Source organism: Barbus barbus, assembly GCF_936440315.1.
Source record: "Barbus barbus genome assembly, chromosome: 40".
In the NCBI taxonomy this organism is placed as follows: domain Eukaryota; kingdom Metazoa; phylum Chordata; class Actinopteri; order Cypriniformes; family Cyprinidae; genus Barbus; species Barbus barbus.
Genome location: NC_136718.1, coordinates 877,662 through 897,141, shown reverse-complemented (window position 1 = coordinate 897,141; position 19,480 = coordinate 877,662). Strand labels below are relative to the sequence as shown.

Below are 19,480 nucleotides of genomic sequence, written 5' to 3'. Positions count from 1 at the left end.
ATCTGTGGGTCTCTTCTATGAACTCTGACCTTTAGTTCTTATTTTCTATTGGATTCAAGTCCGGTGATTGGCTGGTCGTTCTAGCAGCTTTATTCTCTCTCTCTGAAACCAGTCGAGAGTTTACTAAGCTGTGTTTGGGATCATTGTCACCCTTGTTTCATCTTCATCATCCTGGTACTGTAAGTGTTGGGACTGAAGCAGCTGATATTAATGAACTGAACTGAACTGAGCTGGATGATGACATCGTTGAATTCAATGATGAACTGCCTTCAGTGCAAAAGGACAACAGTAAACACTCAATTTTCAATTACTGACACACTATTTTCCTATTTGATATTGTAAAGTTGCTTTGACACAATCTGTATTGTTAAACGTGTTATATGGCCAGTGCTGATGGCAGTCAAACCAAAAACCAGGCCTCTATAGCACTCGAACCCTCTTACGATCACTTTCAGCTGCAGTTTAAAGGTGCATGAGGGAAATGCACTTTTGGAATCATTTATTGCTGCTCTTCGGTTAAATTAATGTTAAGGCAAGCTCACGCTACACTATTTGAGGCTGGATTATGCGGTCACTGACAGATTTACAATAATAACACGTGATCTGAATCAGTCTCCAGCGGTCACAGACACTGCAAGTTTCAAACATGTTTTATATGATCTTGTAGCCTAATGAAACGACAAAGGAGGAACTAATCTAGCCAATCGAAGTGCTGATGGGAGAAATAGAAAATTACGTTATACTATTATGTACTTAATTCAAAAGGAGAATAAAAAGGGTATAATGCACTTATTGCATTCACGTTACATTACCAAACAACCAAACCAATTCCTCAACAGCAGCAAAAGTGATTTGAAAAGTTGAAGTGATGGGTCTCAGTGTAATTAGAAATTATTTTTAAATACAAACGCAATGTAAAAACATCAATTGTTTGATACAATTCATTTAAGATTAAGTACATAAAAGTGGGTCTGACTCTGTTTTAATGTCACTCCTGGCCTGATAGTCAACAAAGTACAAAGAATTGCATGGCTGGATTTTTATTTGCATGCTCTGGATTTTGAGATATTGAGTTCACATTGTTTCAGCACAACACCTCTAAGCATGACATGTGCAACGTTTCTCAAAGCAACCTTTTTCTATACAACAGACTTGATGTGATTGTGCTTTGACTTTTAATGCTTCAGTACAGACTGAAATAAGCGAGCATAAAACAGATTACTGATGAGAACATCTGAAGCAAGATCCTAGACAATCAGGCCACCATCACCATTCACTTTTTGTTTTTTGATTTCAGCCTCTTTGTATAACAGAGTTATATAGTGCTCCAATATAGATCTATAAAACGCCATCACCTCCGAAACCCATTATAACACGAGTCTCTACACACTGCAAGCGAGTGGAGGGCCGATTAACAGAAGGAAAACAGTAACAGCAAGTCCCTGATAAAAAGTTTTAAATAAAACAAAAACAAAAGAATGCCAAAACGCATTTACGTTTTCCCTCTGCATTGAAACATGATAGATGGAGGAGAGACATTCATTCTGGATTGATGTATAATAAAGCGTCTGTGTCAGAGGTGCGAGTTGCATTAAAACCCTGGCTATGAACATATTAAAACTGAAAGTAATAAAGCTGACAGGATGAGCATGTGGCGATCTCCCCAGTGTTCTCAGAGAGAGAAGCGCAGGGCTGATGAAGCGCGGTCCCAGATCCCTGAGTGCTTCAGAGTCTGCGTTCCTCCTGAGCTTGAAACAGGTTGACTTTCACATTGTGCCCAGTCTTTCTGGGTGTTTCCTCTCTCATTGCGGGACGATTGTCTTCATCACTGCCATCACTGTCCTCGTCGTCTCGCTCCAGCGTGTGCCAGTCCTGTTTGAGTGGGGTGAGCTCTGGGGCGATGACGTCTCCATCCTGAAACACACCAGATATCCTCAGGAACTTGAGAACCTAACAACACTGGAGCCAATGCACTTCACTGTAAGGACAAACAACAGTGAGCACTACCAAACCTGACTGAAATCAGCCGGTTTACTGATGTTTATTTCACAGCCCGTTCCACACGCACATACAGCCGTGAAATAAGTATTGAACACCTCACCATTTTTCTCAGTAAATATATTTCTAAAGGTGCTGTTGACTTGGGTTGTTACCAACATCTGGTGAAAATTTCAAGTAATCCATACATACAAAGAAAACAACTTCATTTCTGAACTTATTTGTTTTTTGTAATAAAATGGAATGACAGGGAAAAGTACTGAACTATTGAAATGTATTGAAGACTTTGTACAAAAGTGTTTGTTGGTGATGAGAGCTTCCTGCAGGAGAAACTAGTGGCATGCATTGCTCAGCTGTGATCTTGTCTTCAAATCTTAAAGGATCTGTGGGTCTCTTCTATGAACTCTGACCTTTAGTTCTTATTTTCTATTGGATTCAAGTCCGGTGATTGGCTGGTCGTTCTAGCAGCTTTATTCTCTCTCTCTGAAACCAGTCGAGAGTTTACTAAGCTGTGTTTGGGATCATTGTCACCCTTGTTTCATCTTCATCATCCTGGTACTGTAAGTGTTGGGACTGAAGCAGCTGATATTAATTTCCACTGATGAGGAGCAGGATTGCCTTCTAATTACTGATAGATTTCAGCTGGAGTCTTGGCTTTCCACAGCTTTATGCACCTCCCTTTCTTCATCCGTTCAACACTTTTCCCCCCTGTGTCAATCCATTTTATTATAATAGTGTCTGAAATATATCTGACACGTCCATCGCTCAAAGTACCAAGTAGGCTTATATTTGAAAAAACTTGAATGATTACAAAATTGGAAAAGCAAAGTTTGCCTGGGGTTTGGTGAAGTTCCTGTCCATGCACCACTGGACAAAGTACTTCTTAGCAGCTTCTAGGCTCTTGTCATCCGTCTTCTTACAGTAAACCCTGATCAGCTGCTCCGCGAAGCACTCCGGCAGGAGTTTGGACACCTGTTACACAACACAGACTTCAGGAACACAGGCCTTCATTTGGTCTGGGTTATAGAATTAGTCAGGCATTGCTCAAACGTACAACATCTTTCCTCAAACAACATGCATTTCTCACAAACTACATACAGAGGACATCTTCTTTGGGACTAGAGGTGATACAAATCATAAACATTTAATATGGAAACAAATCTAGGGCTGCAGCTAATTATTTTTATTGTCGACTAATCTATCAATTATTTTTCAATTAATCTATTTATTATTTTCTTATCAGTTGATGAATTTTTTAGTTAAACCATCAATAAATAACAGTAACTTCAGCTATTAATCTTAATATTTTATTCAAACGTTTTCTCAATGACTTTAATTGCTTTGTTAGCGAGTGCAGAGAGCGCGTTTGGATCTGAAGATGAACACGAATCATTTCTCCATCTCTGTGGGTGAATTAAACCCATCATGATTACACCGGTAACTCGCTGTCCCGTTCATTCAGCGCAGCTCTGAATCCTGACAGCGTAAAGGCGTCAGTTCGGCTATACATGTGCGCTTCTGACGGCCCAATAATAATGAACGCATCTCTAAGTGATGTTGCCATACTAGCCTTTACCTTCTGCTCTACCGTCTTGTCTGTGTTAAACACGGCAGAAAAACAGTCTTAAGTAGGGATACCTGCAAGCTCGGCAATGGGCGTGGCTTAAGGTGCGACGAGCCGACGCACGCCATGCTAATCAACGTATTTTCATAATCAATGTAATCGATGACGTCGACGAATCGCTGCAGCCCTAAACAAATCCATAATCAACTGTCTAGGCATGTATTTGTCTTAGTGGGGTTTTTCCGGGGGACAGTATACGGTCACGATATTGAAATAAGTTGCAAAAAGGTATAAAGGCTTCTTTTTTTTTTTTTTTTCACAAAAATAACTCATTTTTGGTGTACTGCATTATCGTATTTAAATGTTCAAGGTAATCAAATGTTTCAAAAAGATTAAATTGCAAAATAACTATAAAGAACACTTTACAATAAAGTCTCATTATGTTAGTTGATGCATTAACAACGAGAAATACTGTAAAAATGTAATAACTACATTCTGCGGTCTGTTTTTCTGTTGTTGGTGTTTCTTTGTCTGAATATGGCACTGACTACATGCGTGGTATCGGCGTTTAGTATCGGGGCATTTTAACGAGTACGAGTACATGAGCTCCGTATCGACCCGATACCAGTATCGGTATCGGTGCATCCCTAGCTGATGGTGATGTGTTTCTGGACTGCACCTGTTTTTTGCGGATCTTGATGGCTTTGGTGGGATCTTTCTTGCAGTAGAAGTGGACATTGTTGATGGGGTTTTTCTCCTTCATTCCATAATCCATGTGAATGACCTACAGAACAAAAGAGGACGGTTTACAAAATGCCAGGATTATTTTAAACCGCACTCTTGATTCTTTAATTGCACAGTTTTTGGAAGCTCATATTAATTCCTCTTCATAGGAGCTCTCGTTCAGAGCAGGTATTGACGGCACACTCGTGCGTGACGCGTGTTTCGATGCTGATTCGACAGCAGGATCACTGCAGTGATTGATGGGCAGACGGGAGATCAGCACACCTCTTTATTTACATGCGCTCATTAGGAGGACATCATGAACGGACGATTGCACCACCCATTTAATCAAGTACATGTAAAGGGTTAATTGGAAGAGCCAGGACAATTTTTAATATAACTCCAATTGGATTCGTCTGAAAGAAGAAAGTCATACACCTAGGATGCCTCGAGGGTGAGTAAATCATGGGCTAGTTTTCATTTTTGGGTGAACTAATCCTTTAAAATCTGCTTGCCTTCACAAGAGTAAGCTTATAATAATGGTTTATAATTTGTCTTCATGTCTTCTGAAGGTCGTGTGTGTGACAGGAGCTGTGTTCGTTCTGACAGCTGTAGGCAAGCATCGAAGGGATCACGCATGAACTCAAGAAATATGGTTTAAAAAAAGAAACGTACACTAACTACAAAGTCCTCTGCTATCAGGTTGGCGTCTGTGCCGCTGGGTTTTGAACGGGCGACTTCCTTTGCCCAGTCCAGTAGCTTCTCCTGCAAGAGATCACAGAAGTTCATCAGCAACTCCATCACTTCACACACACAATTCACACTTGGCTCCTTTATCAACTGGATCTACAATCTTTTTGTGAAGACTAAATTAGTATCTTCCAAGACCTTTCTCCCATTACAGGGTCATGAATAGCTCACCTAAAACTGACATTTCTATCATTATTTACTCACTCTCATGTCATTCAAAACCCACAAGACCTCTGTTCATCTTAAAGCACATGAAGACACTACAGTTCTCCACTGGAGGTTGTGTGTTTGTTTCTGGCTCACCGGTGAGGCGTCCAGGTGATTCTCTGGCGTGGTCTGCCCCACACACTTGTACAGCCGTCTGCAGACGATGTTGTGCAGGATAGCTCGTGCCTCGGACAGCTCCGGCGCAGACGAGTACAGAATCTGCTCAAATACGTGATCTGAAACATCAGATAACCCCCACTTCATCATGTACATCTTTCAGCAGAATCTGAGTCTTTACATGCAACCAAATAATCTGTTAGAAATCTAGGCCTGTATTCACAAAACATCTCCAGGCTAGAAGTAACTCCTAACTCGCCGATTTAGGAGAAAATCTTAAAAATAGTGGGCATGTCAGTCCTAAATTTAGGACTAAGGGTATTTCACAAAGCGTTTTAGTGCTAAACCTAGGTGCTAAATCTGTGAAACGTTAGGAGTCGTGAAGAGGAGTCCTAAGTCTCTAAGACCAACTCACAACTGTCCTAAAATGGCTGTTGCCGGCAATCTGCCTCAGAATATAAACATTTTAGAAACATTTGACGATAATGAGCCTTTAAAATGTTATCACCTTTAAGGTTTGGAGGTTATCCCAAATCCAAATTTTCCTTTGATTATATCCTTTTCATTAACCAGCTGGGCGAGAAGTAACAGCTGTTCTTGAGTCCAGTTTGCTTTTCTTTTACGTTTGCATGTCTTACTATCAGCCATGATTATTCTAATCTGGTGGTTTATATGCATCCGCTACAAACAGCATGACTGACAATTAGCTCAACATATATTTGTTTAATTAGTGACACTTAGCCTGCGTGTTAAAATCTTTATTTGAATATGGCAACATAATATTGTGCTCTACAATATTTCTATGAATAAATCTGACAGAGACCCCTCCCCTCTCCTATCAGCCAATCACTGTGTGCATAGTTAATAAGCATGCTGACATCATCCATAGCAACGAGGTCAACCCCGCCCCTTTACTCTTAGCTTAAGACTTCTCTCTATTCTTAGCACAAGTTTGTCTCAGCAGCTTTGTGAATAGGTTTTAAGAGAAAACGCTTAGCTAAAAACTTTTACTGTCATTTAGGAGAACTCTTAGTGATAAGATCAAATGTTTTGTGAATACGGGCCCAGACTGACGACTCAATCAGGAAGCCTTCATGTAAACACCTTACTCGATCCAACAGCTCAATCTGAATGAAGTTTTATTCCTCTTCTAATACGGCCGAGAGCGCATGTGAACACTTGATGGATTGAACACTGAAACTGAGAGACTGCGCTGGTGCAACGATGACTAAAGAGCTGGAGAAATGAGTGTCCTGTCAAAACTATTTAACAAAGCCATTTTACTGCGTGATACATATAAGCAGCACGACCCAGCGCTTTATATGTAATATCTATCTAGAAATGGATAAATATTCATTCTGCTGTTTAAAACAAATAAAGACTATTTTAAATATTTGTGCAGCGTGTACGTCAAATCTGTTCCGATTTGAAGCTTGTGATATACAGTGCTTTGCGAATGTATTCATACCCCTTCATTTTTTCATGTTTTGTTATGTTGCTGCCTTGTTAAACTGCTTTAAATTACCTTTTTTCCCCACATCAATCTACGCTCCATACACCATGTTTACAAAACAAAAACAATTGTCACAACCTCATACAAAAAAAAAAAAAAAAAACTCAAATAAGTACATTGCATAAGTATTCATACCCTTAACTAAACATTTCTCCTATATGCATATATGATCACTAGAGTGACCATCAGGTTCTTGGTCACCACTCTAACCAAAGCCCTTCTCCATCAATTGCTCAGTTTGCTCTAGGAAGAGTCCTGGTTGTTTCAAACTTCTTCCATTAAGGGTAACAGAGACTACCTGCGACCCTTCAATGAAGCAGATTTTTTCTCTGAACTCTTCCCCAGATGCGTGGCTTTACACGGACCTGTTTCTGAGCTATACAGGCAGTTCTTTTGACCTCAGGGCTTAGTTTTTGCTCTTATATGCATTAGCAGCTGTTAAACCGTTTATTAAGACATGTGTGCCATTCCAAATCATACCCATTCAATTGAATTTGCCACCGGTTAACTTCACTCGAAGTGTAGTAACATCTACAAGTAATATAAATGCTCCTGAGCTAAATTCCAACTGTCCCAGATAAGGGTATGAATACATATGCAATGATATAATTTAAGTTTTTTATTTTTAATAAATTTGCAAAGATGTTAAAAACCACAAACCACCTTTTTTTTTTTCTTTACCATTATAGTGTATGGAGTGTAGATTGATGTGGAAAAAAAGTAATTTAAAGCAGTTTAACATAAGGCAGCAACATAAAATGCGAACAAAATGGGGTATGAATGCATTCGCAAGGCACTGTATAAACGTGCACCAACCCGATCACGTTATTTAGCGTTCATTCAGAATCAGATTCAATCAGAATGAATTCAGTCCGACTGAAACAAAAATTGTCAACATAGCCAGTGAGCAACATGCTTTCTAATCTTAGAAAGGATTTCGATCATTTATATCCACATAGCACAACTTTGGCATGTCAGAGCACTAAAGAAACATGCATGAATGAGAACGTTAAGAGCGGGACATCCCCAATTCAGTTCAAAAACACACTGAATTACGTCAACATGGCCATCATGTGGAGTACTGACATAAACACAGAAAACCAGATGTGCATCAAATATATTGTATCATCCTTCAGCTTCTCTTTGCTCTGAGTATTTGATCCGTTGTTTCTTTCCTTCTTTAAATTACAAAATTACCTTTCAGTAAATTTGCAAGAGAGCAGCAATTATAGGGCTAAACATACCAATGGGGAATAAACTTGACTGTAAATAGCATTTTAATAAAAACTAAGTACAAGGATAATAAAACTTGAAGTTGTGGGGATCAGCCAGCAGATTAACAAATATACTAATTAGGGCTGTTGACAACACATTAATTAATTTGGGGAAAAAATAACATTCCAGCTAGGCATTTAAGGCAGCCGGTGCCCAGACCTGTAGACTGATGCATTCTGGGTGCCCGAGTCTGTGAGTGCAGGTGTATGAGCCTAAACTTCAAGATACAAGCACAAAACATGCAGCTATTAGATATTTAAACAATATCACACAACAAGAGTATTGTTTTATACCAAATATCTGCTCAATTCCTAATGTTACTTTGAATTTACGCAACAGTTCAATAAATAAAGTCACTAATATGGTGTTTCATATTTAGAGTAGCATTTCTTTTTTTTCTTTAAATCATTTCATATTTCAACATCAAGTCTTGGTTATCCCAACACAGTATAGCAAGGTGTTTTTATAATAAATAAAAGGAAATCAAGTAGATAGAATAGAAAAAGAATAGGAATGATCATCTTAAAGGGACTTTTGTTTTTTAAGCAAGCAAGCAGATAAAACCGAATTAGAGCAGAATGTCTGGTGAGGCACCTGTGAGTTTGGTGTAGGCCTCCATGTCTTCTATCGCTGAAGAGATGGTGAAGATCCTCCCAGAAGAGCCCTGGATCTGAATATGAGGATCAGCTTTCACAAACGCCTCCGTTATCCTGATACCAAACAACACTTCAGTCACACCCAAAGCTACCAACATCACAACGTGTGGTTAAATGATGCGGATACACACATGGTCTCAATGATGTTGCCCACTTTGTGCTGATACGCCCGGCGGTGGAGGCAGTTACGAGTGTGGAACATGTCATAGAGATTGCCAACTTCCTGCCAACATTAAAACAATTCAACAATAAACAATCAGAACGGCTTTTATTACTGCGGTGACATTCTGACTGATGCAGAAACAATTCTGAGCCTCATCACACCTGCTCAAAAGATAAAAAACTAAAGATAAGTTAGCTTTCACGTTTCATGTCCGTCAATACAAATTAAAAAGACAATAACCGTCTTATAAAGGCAGCTAAGCAAGTCCATCAGGTGACCGATACAGAAAATATCCTGGGAGAAACCAGTCCTGCTCTGGCCAGACCATATTCTGCACTGAAATCGCTCAAACTACATGAATGAATACACACAGAGTCAGCGTAACACCTGCTGGACCTACCTTGTCTCTGGTGCAGATGTGTTTCTTTCCTCTCACTTCACACACTCGCGCAAACTTGAGGAAGCGCTGGTAGTCGAAGTTGTTCTGAATGCCGAGGTGGTAACAATCCCTGTCCAAACAAACATCTTCGGTCAGACGAACGCTGGAAACCTCATCATTAGCTCAGTGCACACTGCATCTTACCTCGCGAAGTAGTCCCACTTATCCACATCGATACCGTTTCTTTTGTTTGCTACTATCTCATACAGGAAGGATTTCTCCATCGGCCTGCCCTTATACAGCCACTGCAGGGTTAGAGGAATAATGCTTTGAGTCGATGACAGCCAGTCTTGGGAAGCTTTGAGGAACGAGTAACCATCATGCACAGCTGCCGTGGCTTCTGAAGCAGGCCTGGACTGATTGGGTGTCTGTTTTCAAGCTGTACAGTACAGACACATGCAGCGTTCCCCAGAACAAAACTCACAGCTTTGGAAAGGAACTAACTATTCACAAACTATTTGTGTAAAGGCTTTATCAACAACAGCAGTTAATATTAGGGCTGGGTGTTGATTAGATGTCCCGATTCCATTCTCGATTTTCTCAAATGGCGAATTAAAAAGAAATTAAGAGCCAAAGACCTGCATTTTAAACCTTTTTTTTGTATAGGGTCCTATTTTTTTTTAACAATAGCAGGGCCTTATAAAATGATTTTCTTAATTTTTCTAGTAATCAAATGAAGACAAAATTGAATTTATCTTAAATGAAAATTAACCCCTTTTATTTGTTTGGCAAACGAAGTGCTACACAACAGAGGTTTACTGTTCAAATGAAAAGGAAAACAGAACTTTCTGCTGTAACATCTAGTGGAGAAGACCAATGATCCACGGTAAACAGATCTTGTGTTAAATATTTGCTGAAATACCGGAAAAAATAGATCCACGGCTTTTGAGAATAGACATCGAATCTACACCATTTCAGACAATTAATGGAAACATCTATTTTTTTGCCCAGCCCTAGTTAATATACTGTTTTAATGGAAATAGTGGGTTGGGAAAGTTACCAAATAACACTGAAATTGAATCAAAGTTACAGCCACATTATTTTGACCTTGAATTTGTTTTTGAACGGCAACATCAGAGCTCTGCAAAAACGCGAGTATGATGCGATCGTAACATGTCCACGAGGCAGCAGCTGATAACACTGACACACACACACACACACACACACCGATCTGTCCAAGACGCAGTTATCCAGCGGCCCGGCGATCTGCTCCTTAATGAATATCAGGTCGTCAGGAAGAGTCAGCCCGTGGCGCACCATCACCTCCTCCAGACCGTTGACCTTCACCAGGTGATCAAACATCTGAACCGAGGCCATCTCGTGCTGCGGGGAACACCAGCAGTCATTAAAACATCTGCCTCAAATCTAACTCCACACAGGTCTTAGACCCCTGAGGATCAAGAAAAGTGCACTACCTAACACGACTAGAGGAACGCAGTGCCCAATCACAAGCTGGGACGGTTTTCCCCTCACATACCTTCCATTTCTGACCAGGTCGAACTTTAGGGATGAACATGCCATCAAACATGTGAGAAAACGGCCCGTGACCTGAACAAAAGACAAGAGGCTATTAAGGAATGAAGATGCAAACCCATGAAAGCCATTAGCGGTTATAGCTTGGGAAATCTGATCCGCCCATTTGAACCGGAGAAATGCCCAGTCACTGGCCTTACTCCTGGTTTGTGGTCAAACTTTGTAAATTAGGCCCAAAGAACATGAGATGATGTGAGTGGTGTGTTTGGAAGGAAGTCTGGAGGGTCAGTCATCAAATGTCTGAAAGTATCCTGAGGATTAACATGTTTTAAGTGTATGTTTCATCAGTTGATTGTCTCGCCGCTGCTCTTCTGGGATCAGAGATGTGAATCTGAATGTGTTCTGCTGTAAGCTCTCTCACGTTTCTGAACACTCACCCAAGTCATGGCACAGGCCTGCGATCTGCACACACAGCACATCCTGCTTCGTTATGAGGAGCTCCGGCTGCCTTTCCCTGAGAGCCTGCACCAGACATCCGGCCAGGTATCCCACCCTGCACCACACAAACACAAACTGCCCCTCAGCTGACCGCAGGTGACTGAAATACTGCACAAGAGTCATCAGGGCCTGTGATTGCCACGAAGATCCACTCATAAAAATGGAATTTACAATATAATGCAGAAGAATGTCAGAATTTGCCAAATTTGTGACGAATAAATCAAAAGTCTACACTTAAATCAATACATGATTATTTACTTGTCTGTTAATGTTAAACCATAAAAATACTATTTGAATGAGTCCTGCGTTGCGTGTCTGTGTGTGAATAAATGGCGCAGACATGCGGTTCCTTCATCACACACACACACACACACACACACGCTGTGTTTTCAGCCTCGGCCGCCTCCGTATCATACCTGTCAACACTTCAGTTTTTCCCGGGAGTCTCCCGTATTTCACACCCATCTCCCACCCCCTCCCGTTTTGTTATTTCTCCTGGAAAACTCCCGTCTAGTTATATGAATAATCACATCAATATTTTATTCCAAGGTTGTACAGTTGCCAGATCTTGTATGAAACGCATCACCTCACACAATCGACACATCAGTGGTAGAAGGAGAAGAGTCAGGTGGTGCTCCGGCGAAGAACAAAAGTGTGTGTAAATTTAATAACAGCTGGACGGAAGACTGTAATTTCTTGTCTCGAAGCCATGTAAACAACGCCCACGCCTTTTCGAAGTGTGTCGCACTAAATTTAATATCGGACACGGTGGGAAAAACCACATCTCAGCATCTTAAATCACAGCGGCACATTCGTCACACACAATGTTAATGTTATGTACAATGTTACAATGTAACGTAATTTGTTCCACAGTGTTTTCTGTTTAATTTCTTTAAAAAAATACATGTAACGGTTATAATAATAATAATAAAAAAAAAAAGAATCACGAGTAAGTCTTTTTATTTTTATTAATAATTACTTATGTACTTAAACTTGAAAAATGTAAAAGTATTTCCTAGGGTATTAAAATAGTGTAAGTTTCATGATTTTAATTAATTAGACATTTGTGATTGATATTTTTTATTTAACTGTTAAACCAGAGTCTAGAAAAATTTTAATGGAAAAAAGAAGAGAATTTGTGAAAACATAAGACGGATGTCACAGGGCCGTAACTGATGGCTGTGCTGTATGTGATTGTGTGTGCAGGCGCACCCGATGGAGTGCTCGAAGCGGTTGTGGGACGCCCCGGGGAACACCAGGTAGGTTCCTCCCAGCTGCTTGATGTGGCGCAGCCGCTGGAACTGAGGCGTGTCTATGAAGCACAGCAGCAGCGGGTGCAGCTCGATGTGGCCGTGGATGGGGTCGTTGAACACCTGCACACACACACACACACACATCAGCTCTGCCACAGCAGCACACACACACACACATCAGCGTCCCGTACCTTCATGGACTCCTCCGAGACCTGCCAGAGCTTCTGAAGACAGTGCAGGACCTGCAGGCGCGACCCCAGAGGCCTGAGCGAGCACACGCACAGTTAGTGCCATTAACTGCAAACATACACTGGGAAAGACAGTGTTCACAGTATTCCTGCTTTCTGGTTTTTGTTCATTACTGTAATGAAGTAATACTTACCAAATGCCCATCTTCTCCAGAAGTGCTTCGGTGAGGTACGGCAGCCCTGACCCTGTTATGCCATGTTCTGAGAAAAAACAAGTAAAAAAAAAAAAAAAAAAACATTTATAAATCAATCAAACACGTTTGTTACATGCACCGATTGTGATCGTTAGTTTTCCATCATGAAAATTTTCCAGCCACTTTTGAAATTTTCTAAAAACCTACTTTAAAATCAAACTCCTCCTATAACATTGGTCCGATTTTCTCCAAATTTTGCTTTTGAAATTTGGCAAAAAGTTCTGGATTTCAGTCTTCATTAGCTGCATCAGTGAACTGGCAAACTCTGTCTGAGGCTGAAGCTCTGCAAAGCTTTGGCATACTGACACCAAACTCTATGGGCCCTATTTTAACGATCTAAGCGCAGCGTCTAAAGCGCATGGTGCAGGTGCACTTAGGATGTGTCCGAATACACTTTTGTTAGTTTAATGACGGGAAAAACACATGCTAAAAGGGTCGTCCCAATTCTCTAAATGAGTAATGGGTGTGTTTTGGGCATAATGTGCAATAAACTGATCAGAGTTTCATCACCCATTCCCTTTAAGGGCGAGTTGCGCTCGCACCAAGGCAGATTCACTGTTTACACGGCAAGAGCAAAGACTCCAGAGAATAACAGAGATGTTCGTGTGCGAGATAGCCTCATTCTGATACATGCAATGACTTAGGGGTGTGCGATATGACGATTTTTGATCATGGACCATAAAAATGTCTCCACGATCTGCTTTTGAAGAAATATGGTAGTATCGTGCTGCAGCACACATTATATCAAATACAGTTCTGGTCTCCGTCTCTATATACTGTACAACAGGACATACAGCAGTAGAGTTACTCTGACAGGACACTGCACTTATTCACGATCACAAAAGTACATTATTTGCATACAAGCCTTGCTGGTTAAATGTTTCATTCGCGCGCTGGTCTGACGTGCGCTTGTTCTGAGCACATACACCTGAAGCGCACGCACTAAAACGCCTGTCTAACAGCGCCTGATTACTCAATTAACTTATCTTTTGCGCTAATACTGTCAAAACACACAAGGTTTACATACAGACTCAGTTGGTTATCTCTAAAATGAAAGTAAATAGTTAAGAGAGAAACAGATGCGTGCAGCTCTTAAAGGGACAGGACACTAAACATGCTGTCAGCTGTCATTAAAGGGATAGTTCACCCTAAAATTTAATTTCTGTCATTATTTACTCACTCACATGTTGTCCCAAACCTCTATTAATTTCTTGTGCTGAACCCAAAAGAAGATATTTTGAAGAATGAGGGTAACCAAACAGTTGCTGGTCCACATTGACTTTGATAGCAGGAAAGAAAAATCCTATGGAAGTCACTGAGGACCAGCAACTGTTTGGTTTTCCACCTTCTTCAAAATAGCATTTATGTTCAGCAGAAGAAAGAAACTCATTCAGGTTTAAAACTACTTTTGAGTAAATGATGGTATAAAAATACAACATTATGACAGAATTGACAGACAGATGACAGAATATTTATTTTTGGGGTAACTATTCATTTAACGTTAACAAAACAACAAAACGCAAAGAGAAAAATCACTCACTATTCTTGACTGAAAATCTTTAATACAGTTGCTTTAGGAATCAGTCTATCTAGTGTTTTATTTTTATACTTGTTCATTTAATTTCATTGAATGCTCTGCTAAATACACCTATTGTACCTGGAAATAAAGCACTGTTTGTTTTATTTGTAGATTATGTGTATTTGTAATGTGTATCTTTGTTCTTATTTTTTAATAAGAAAGATAAAATGATGACAAAGATTTTTTATCTTCGCCCACTTTGGCCTAAATATCTGCCATGCATCTTTGTGTTTCTAGTTTGGCTGTAATGCTCAGACAACTTGTAAAACCAAAATAGTAAAACTAACATGACAAAGAATCGTGATTAAAATCGTGAATCGTGATATTTCTAAAAAAAATCGTGATATGATATTTTTCCCATATCGCCCACCCCTACAATGACTATCCATTATCACATGTAGGCATTTTTATATTTATGTAGTAGGGATATAACGATTCACTCAACTCACGATTTTGATTTCACCAGTCGATTCACGATTCTTTAAACAAAATCAGATTTAAAGAAATTATAAACTAAATGTGTCCTTTTATTATTGCTTGGACAAAATGCTGCACATTTCTTTGTGAAATTGAAATAACAATAATATACCAATACAGCACTTGCATATCATTTGCTCTTTTGTTGGTTTTGATTGCTTCAATTGTCCTCATTTGTAAGTCGCTTTGGATAAAAGCCTCTACTAAATAATGAAATTTAAATATAAATGTAAATGAAACTAAATTGAAATTTTAAAACAAGCCCCAAAACAAATAAGCAACACAAATAAATCTCTTGATATAAACAAAATAAGTCTTTGTCTGTGGCTCTTTCCATTTAAAATTAGAGGCAACCACTGCATTTTAATCATGATCCAAACAAAGATGCTGCATACATGCAACACGAGTTTTTAATCTAAATTAGATTGTATAATTTAGAATGGTCTGACTTCAGCTTTGTGAAACTATACATAAGAAAAAAAACTATCTGCATGAAACAGAAACAGCATCCTCCGTAGATCTATTTTCCCTGTATGCAAACTGGTGAAGGTCAAATATAGGTGAAAGTCCTTGAATGATGTGACTTCTGACCAGTTTCTCCAGACACTTCATGACGACTGGAGTTAAAGCCTCTGGCTGGTAGTCATTTAAACTGTTAATGGTGGTATTTTTTGGAACAGGGATGATTGTTGAGGATTTAGGCATGATGGAACCAAGGCCTGTTCTAAGGACAGGTTGAATATTGTAGTAAAGACCCCCGTAAGCTGGTCTTTCAGCACCCTCCCAGAGACTCCGTCAGGTCCTGCTGCTCTTCTGGGGTTTACTGACCGGCTCTCCACAGGGATGTGTGTTAAGTCCCCTATTGTATACTCTATACACACACGACACCCATGCAAGTAACTCCATCGTGAAGTCTGCGGACGACACGACAGTGGTTGGGCTCATCAAAGGGGGAGATGAGTCTGCGTACAGGGACGAGGTGGAAAAACTGTCATCATGGTGCAGTGATAATTTGCTTTTGAACATCATAAAAATTAAATAAATAATTGTGGACTTTAGAAGAAATAGATATGATCCTCAGCCAATATATATTAATGGGGACTGTAGAGAGTAGAGATCGACCGATATATCTATTTACCAATATCTTTCCCGATATTTAAGCATTTTCCCAAAATGGGGTATCGGTTTTGTAATATCGGATTCACCGATAAACTCTGGCATCTTGTGGGTTTTTTAAGAATTGCGTGCAGGATCACCATTTGCAGCACGTCTGAGGGGAGACGAGACAACAACAACGGCGTGCAGGGTCTTGATTTGCTGTAGTTAGAAAACTTTAACATAACATAACAGCCATTAATGCACAAATTAGATGCATTACATAAATGCCTGACATGTAGTTTATGCAACTTGGCTCTAAGAAATAAGATAATCTGTCCAGCCCTGTCCCAATTAAGACGTAACTTTGCCTGAATTAAATAAAACATGCCATGAAAAAGCGCATGTTGGAAATTGTTAAGTTTATTGGCTATAATGATGTGCAATTTCCTGATCAATCCTCTGCTAACCAAACAAGATGGTCAGACAAAATAGAAATTGATTTTCACGATCTTTTAGACCAGGGGCTTCAACGCTACCAGAGTAAGGCGGATAAGAACGTCGCAAGCGGGCCAAAGGCAGAACTGGAAAACCAAAAGATCTGTTTCAAACTAAAAGAGATTCTGAAGTTGATGAGGAAACAAGAGTAGTTGAACAAAAGGATAATGAGGAAGAGGAGAGAGATGATTGATATTTATGGGTTTTCTGCTGAGTTACAAATGATTTAGAAACAATGGAACTTCAAACTTTTAATCACAGAAGTGTAAATGTCAAGATGCTATGTTATAAGTGTGCTGTATTTAGAGAGCACGAATATGAATTGCTTTGAAGTTATTAATGCTATGTTTATTATGCTTGCTTTGCAAAAGGACGGTTGCTAACAAGAGGACGCATTTGCAGAATGGAACTTCTAGTTAAAAGCCGAGGCCTAAGGTGCTGTTCACACCTGCTAGGCATACGAGGCGTAGTTTAGACACCTATGTCTACGAATGTAGGCACACTTGCTGTCTAGAAATGTAGTAGTCTTTTGTTTGAACCGTTAACCTTGCTATAAGAAGTATTTGGGTAAAAGGTTGCGTTCGCTGTCTGCCTGAGAAGCTGGAACAGACACAGACAGGGGGAGTGGAAGGCAGTTGTGTGCGAGAATGACACGGGTGGATGGAAGACTACAAAAGGCTGGAAGAAGAGATGGACGAGGCCGGCAACTGCGTGGTGAAGACTTCACGTTTGTTATTTGCTTATGAGTTATTGTTATTAAATAAAACGAAACCATTGTATTGGTGATTCATTAAACCTTTAAACCCAGTCTCTGAGTAATTAATTATTAAATAACTAGTTATCAGAACCTGAATAAAACCTTGTTTCGAGCTTCAAGTGGTCCGAACTTGGCTGAACTACCACGGACACCGGAAGGAGAGACTTGAAATTTCATTCAGCATCTACCCAACAGGAAGGTAATTATAGAATTGCCTATTATGGACCTATTCTGAGAAGTATGGATGTGAATAGTAGATTTTAATTCCCCATACCGGTATATAAATATTACAAAATGAAGGTGATATTGCTGAATTTAATTCTCTCTCTGTGGTCTATATGCTCATCATTAGTCTCTCTGTGGTCTATATGCTCATCATTAGTCTCTCTGTTGTCTATATGCTCATCATTAGTCTCTCTGTGGTCTATATGCTCATCATTAGTCTCTCTGTGGTCTATATGCTCATCATTAGTCTCTCTGTGGTCTATATGCTCATCATTAGTCTCTCTGTGGTCTATATGCTCATCATTAGTCTCTCTGTTGTCTATATGCTCATCATTAGTCTCTCTGTGGTCTATATGCTCATCATTAGTCTCTCTGTTGTCTATATGCTCATCATTAGTCTCTGTGGTCTATATGCTCATCATTAGTCTCTCTGTGGTCTATATGCTCATCATTAGTCTCTCTGTGGTCTATATGCTCATCATTAGTCTCTCTGTGGTCTATATGCTCATCATTAGTCTCTCTGTTGTCTATATGCTCATCATTAGTCTCTCTGTGGTCTATATGCTCATCATTAGTCTCTCTGTGGTCTATATGCTCATCATTAGTCTCTCTGTGGTCTATATGCTCATCATTAGTCTCTCTGTGGTCTATATGCTCATCATTAGTCTCTCTGTGGTCTATATGCTCATCATTAGTCTCCCTGTTGTCTATATGCTCATCATTAGTCTCTGTGGTCTATATGCTCATCATTAGTCTCTCTGTTGTCTATATGCTCATCATTAGTCTCTCTGTTGTCTATATGCTCATCATTAGTCTCTCTGTTGTCTATATGCTCATCATTAGTCTCGTGAAGCTGCTTTTATATTGCTGTTCACTCAGCGGTTGATGCTCAGGAAATGCTCAGCTCGGCCTCCGCATGTAACTTAGAACAAGATTCACTTGTTTGAAGCACCCTAAATTGTATTAACACTTACTACAGTTGTGGTCAGAATTATTGGAACCCTTGGTAAATATGATCAAAGAAGACTGTGAAAATGAACCTGCTTTGTTAATCCTTTTGATCTTTTATTTAAAAAATTCACAAAAAGCTAACCTTTCATTGGATAATAAGAATTTAAAATGGGGGGAAATATCATTATGAAATGTTTTTCTCAAACACACGTTGGACACAATTATTGGCACCCCTAGAAATTCTTAAGAGTAAAATATCTCTGAAGTATACTCCCATTCATATTCACAATTTTGAGCACTCTAGGGTGATTATGAACATGAAATTATCCAGCCATGGCTTCCTGTTTCACAGAAATATAAATAGGAGGGAAAACAAAGCCCAAATTCCCTTAATCATCCATCACAATGAGAAAAACCAAAGAATATATTTCTGATGTGCAGCAAAAGATAATTGAGCTTCACAAATTAGTGAAGTGGCTTTAAGAAAAGAGCTAGAGCAGTGAAAATCCCCATTTCCACCATCAGGGCAATTATTAAGAATTTCCAATCAACAGAAAATGTAATGAAACTGCCTGGAAGAGGACGTGTGTCTATATCGTCCTAATGCACGGTGAGAAGGAGAGTTTGAGTGGCTAAAGACTCTTCAAGGACCACAGCTGGAGAATTGCAGAAAATAGTTGAGTCTCGGGGTCAGAAAACCTTAAAAAAAAAAAAATGTCAAACAGCCCCTACATCACCACATGTTGTTTGGGAGGATTTCAAGAAAAATTCTCCTAGCTCATCCAAAAACAAACTCCAGCATATTCAGTTATCAGACAGGACTGGCA

General features: G+C 39.6%; 1 protein-coding gene across 1 annotated transcript in view; it reads right to left on the bottom strand.

Annotated features, from left to right (window-relative positions):
* Positions 1–933: 933 nt before the first annotated feature.
* The window catches only part of samhd1 (SAM domain and HD domain 1), a 43,361-nt gene continuing 24,814 nt past the window's right edge, over positions 934–19,480 (bottom strand). Inside the window, exons 2-16 of the mRNA XM_079400078.1 lie at positions 13,012–13,078; positions 12,821–12,893; positions 12,589–12,749; positions 11,316–11,431; positions 10,883–10,953; positions 10,573–10,728; positions 9,550–9,650; positions 9,367–9,475; positions 8,935–9,026; positions 8,742–8,857; positions 5,339–5,478; positions 4,961–5,050; positions 4,242–4,346; positions 2,833–2,970; positions 934–1,914 (exon numbers count right to left, since the gene is read on the bottom strand). Coding sequence (XP_079256204.1) covers positions 1,726–1,914; positions 2,833–2,970; positions 4,242–4,346; positions 4,961–5,050; positions 5,339–5,478; positions 8,742–8,857; positions 8,935–9,026; positions 9,367–9,475; positions 9,550–9,650; positions 10,573–10,728; positions 10,883–10,953; positions 11,316–11,431; positions 12,589–12,749; positions 12,821–12,893; positions 13,012–13,078 — 1,724 coding nt within the window. The 3' untranslated portion in view covers positions 934–1,725. The remainder of the gene's footprint in view (positions 1,915–2,832; positions 2,971–4,241; positions 4,347–4,960; positions 5,051–5,338; positions 5,479–8,741; positions 8,858–8,934; positions 9,027–9,366; positions 9,476–9,549; positions 9,651–10,572; positions 10,729–10,882; positions 10,954–11,315; positions 11,432–12,588; positions 12,750–12,820; positions 12,894–13,011; positions 13,079–19,480) is intronic.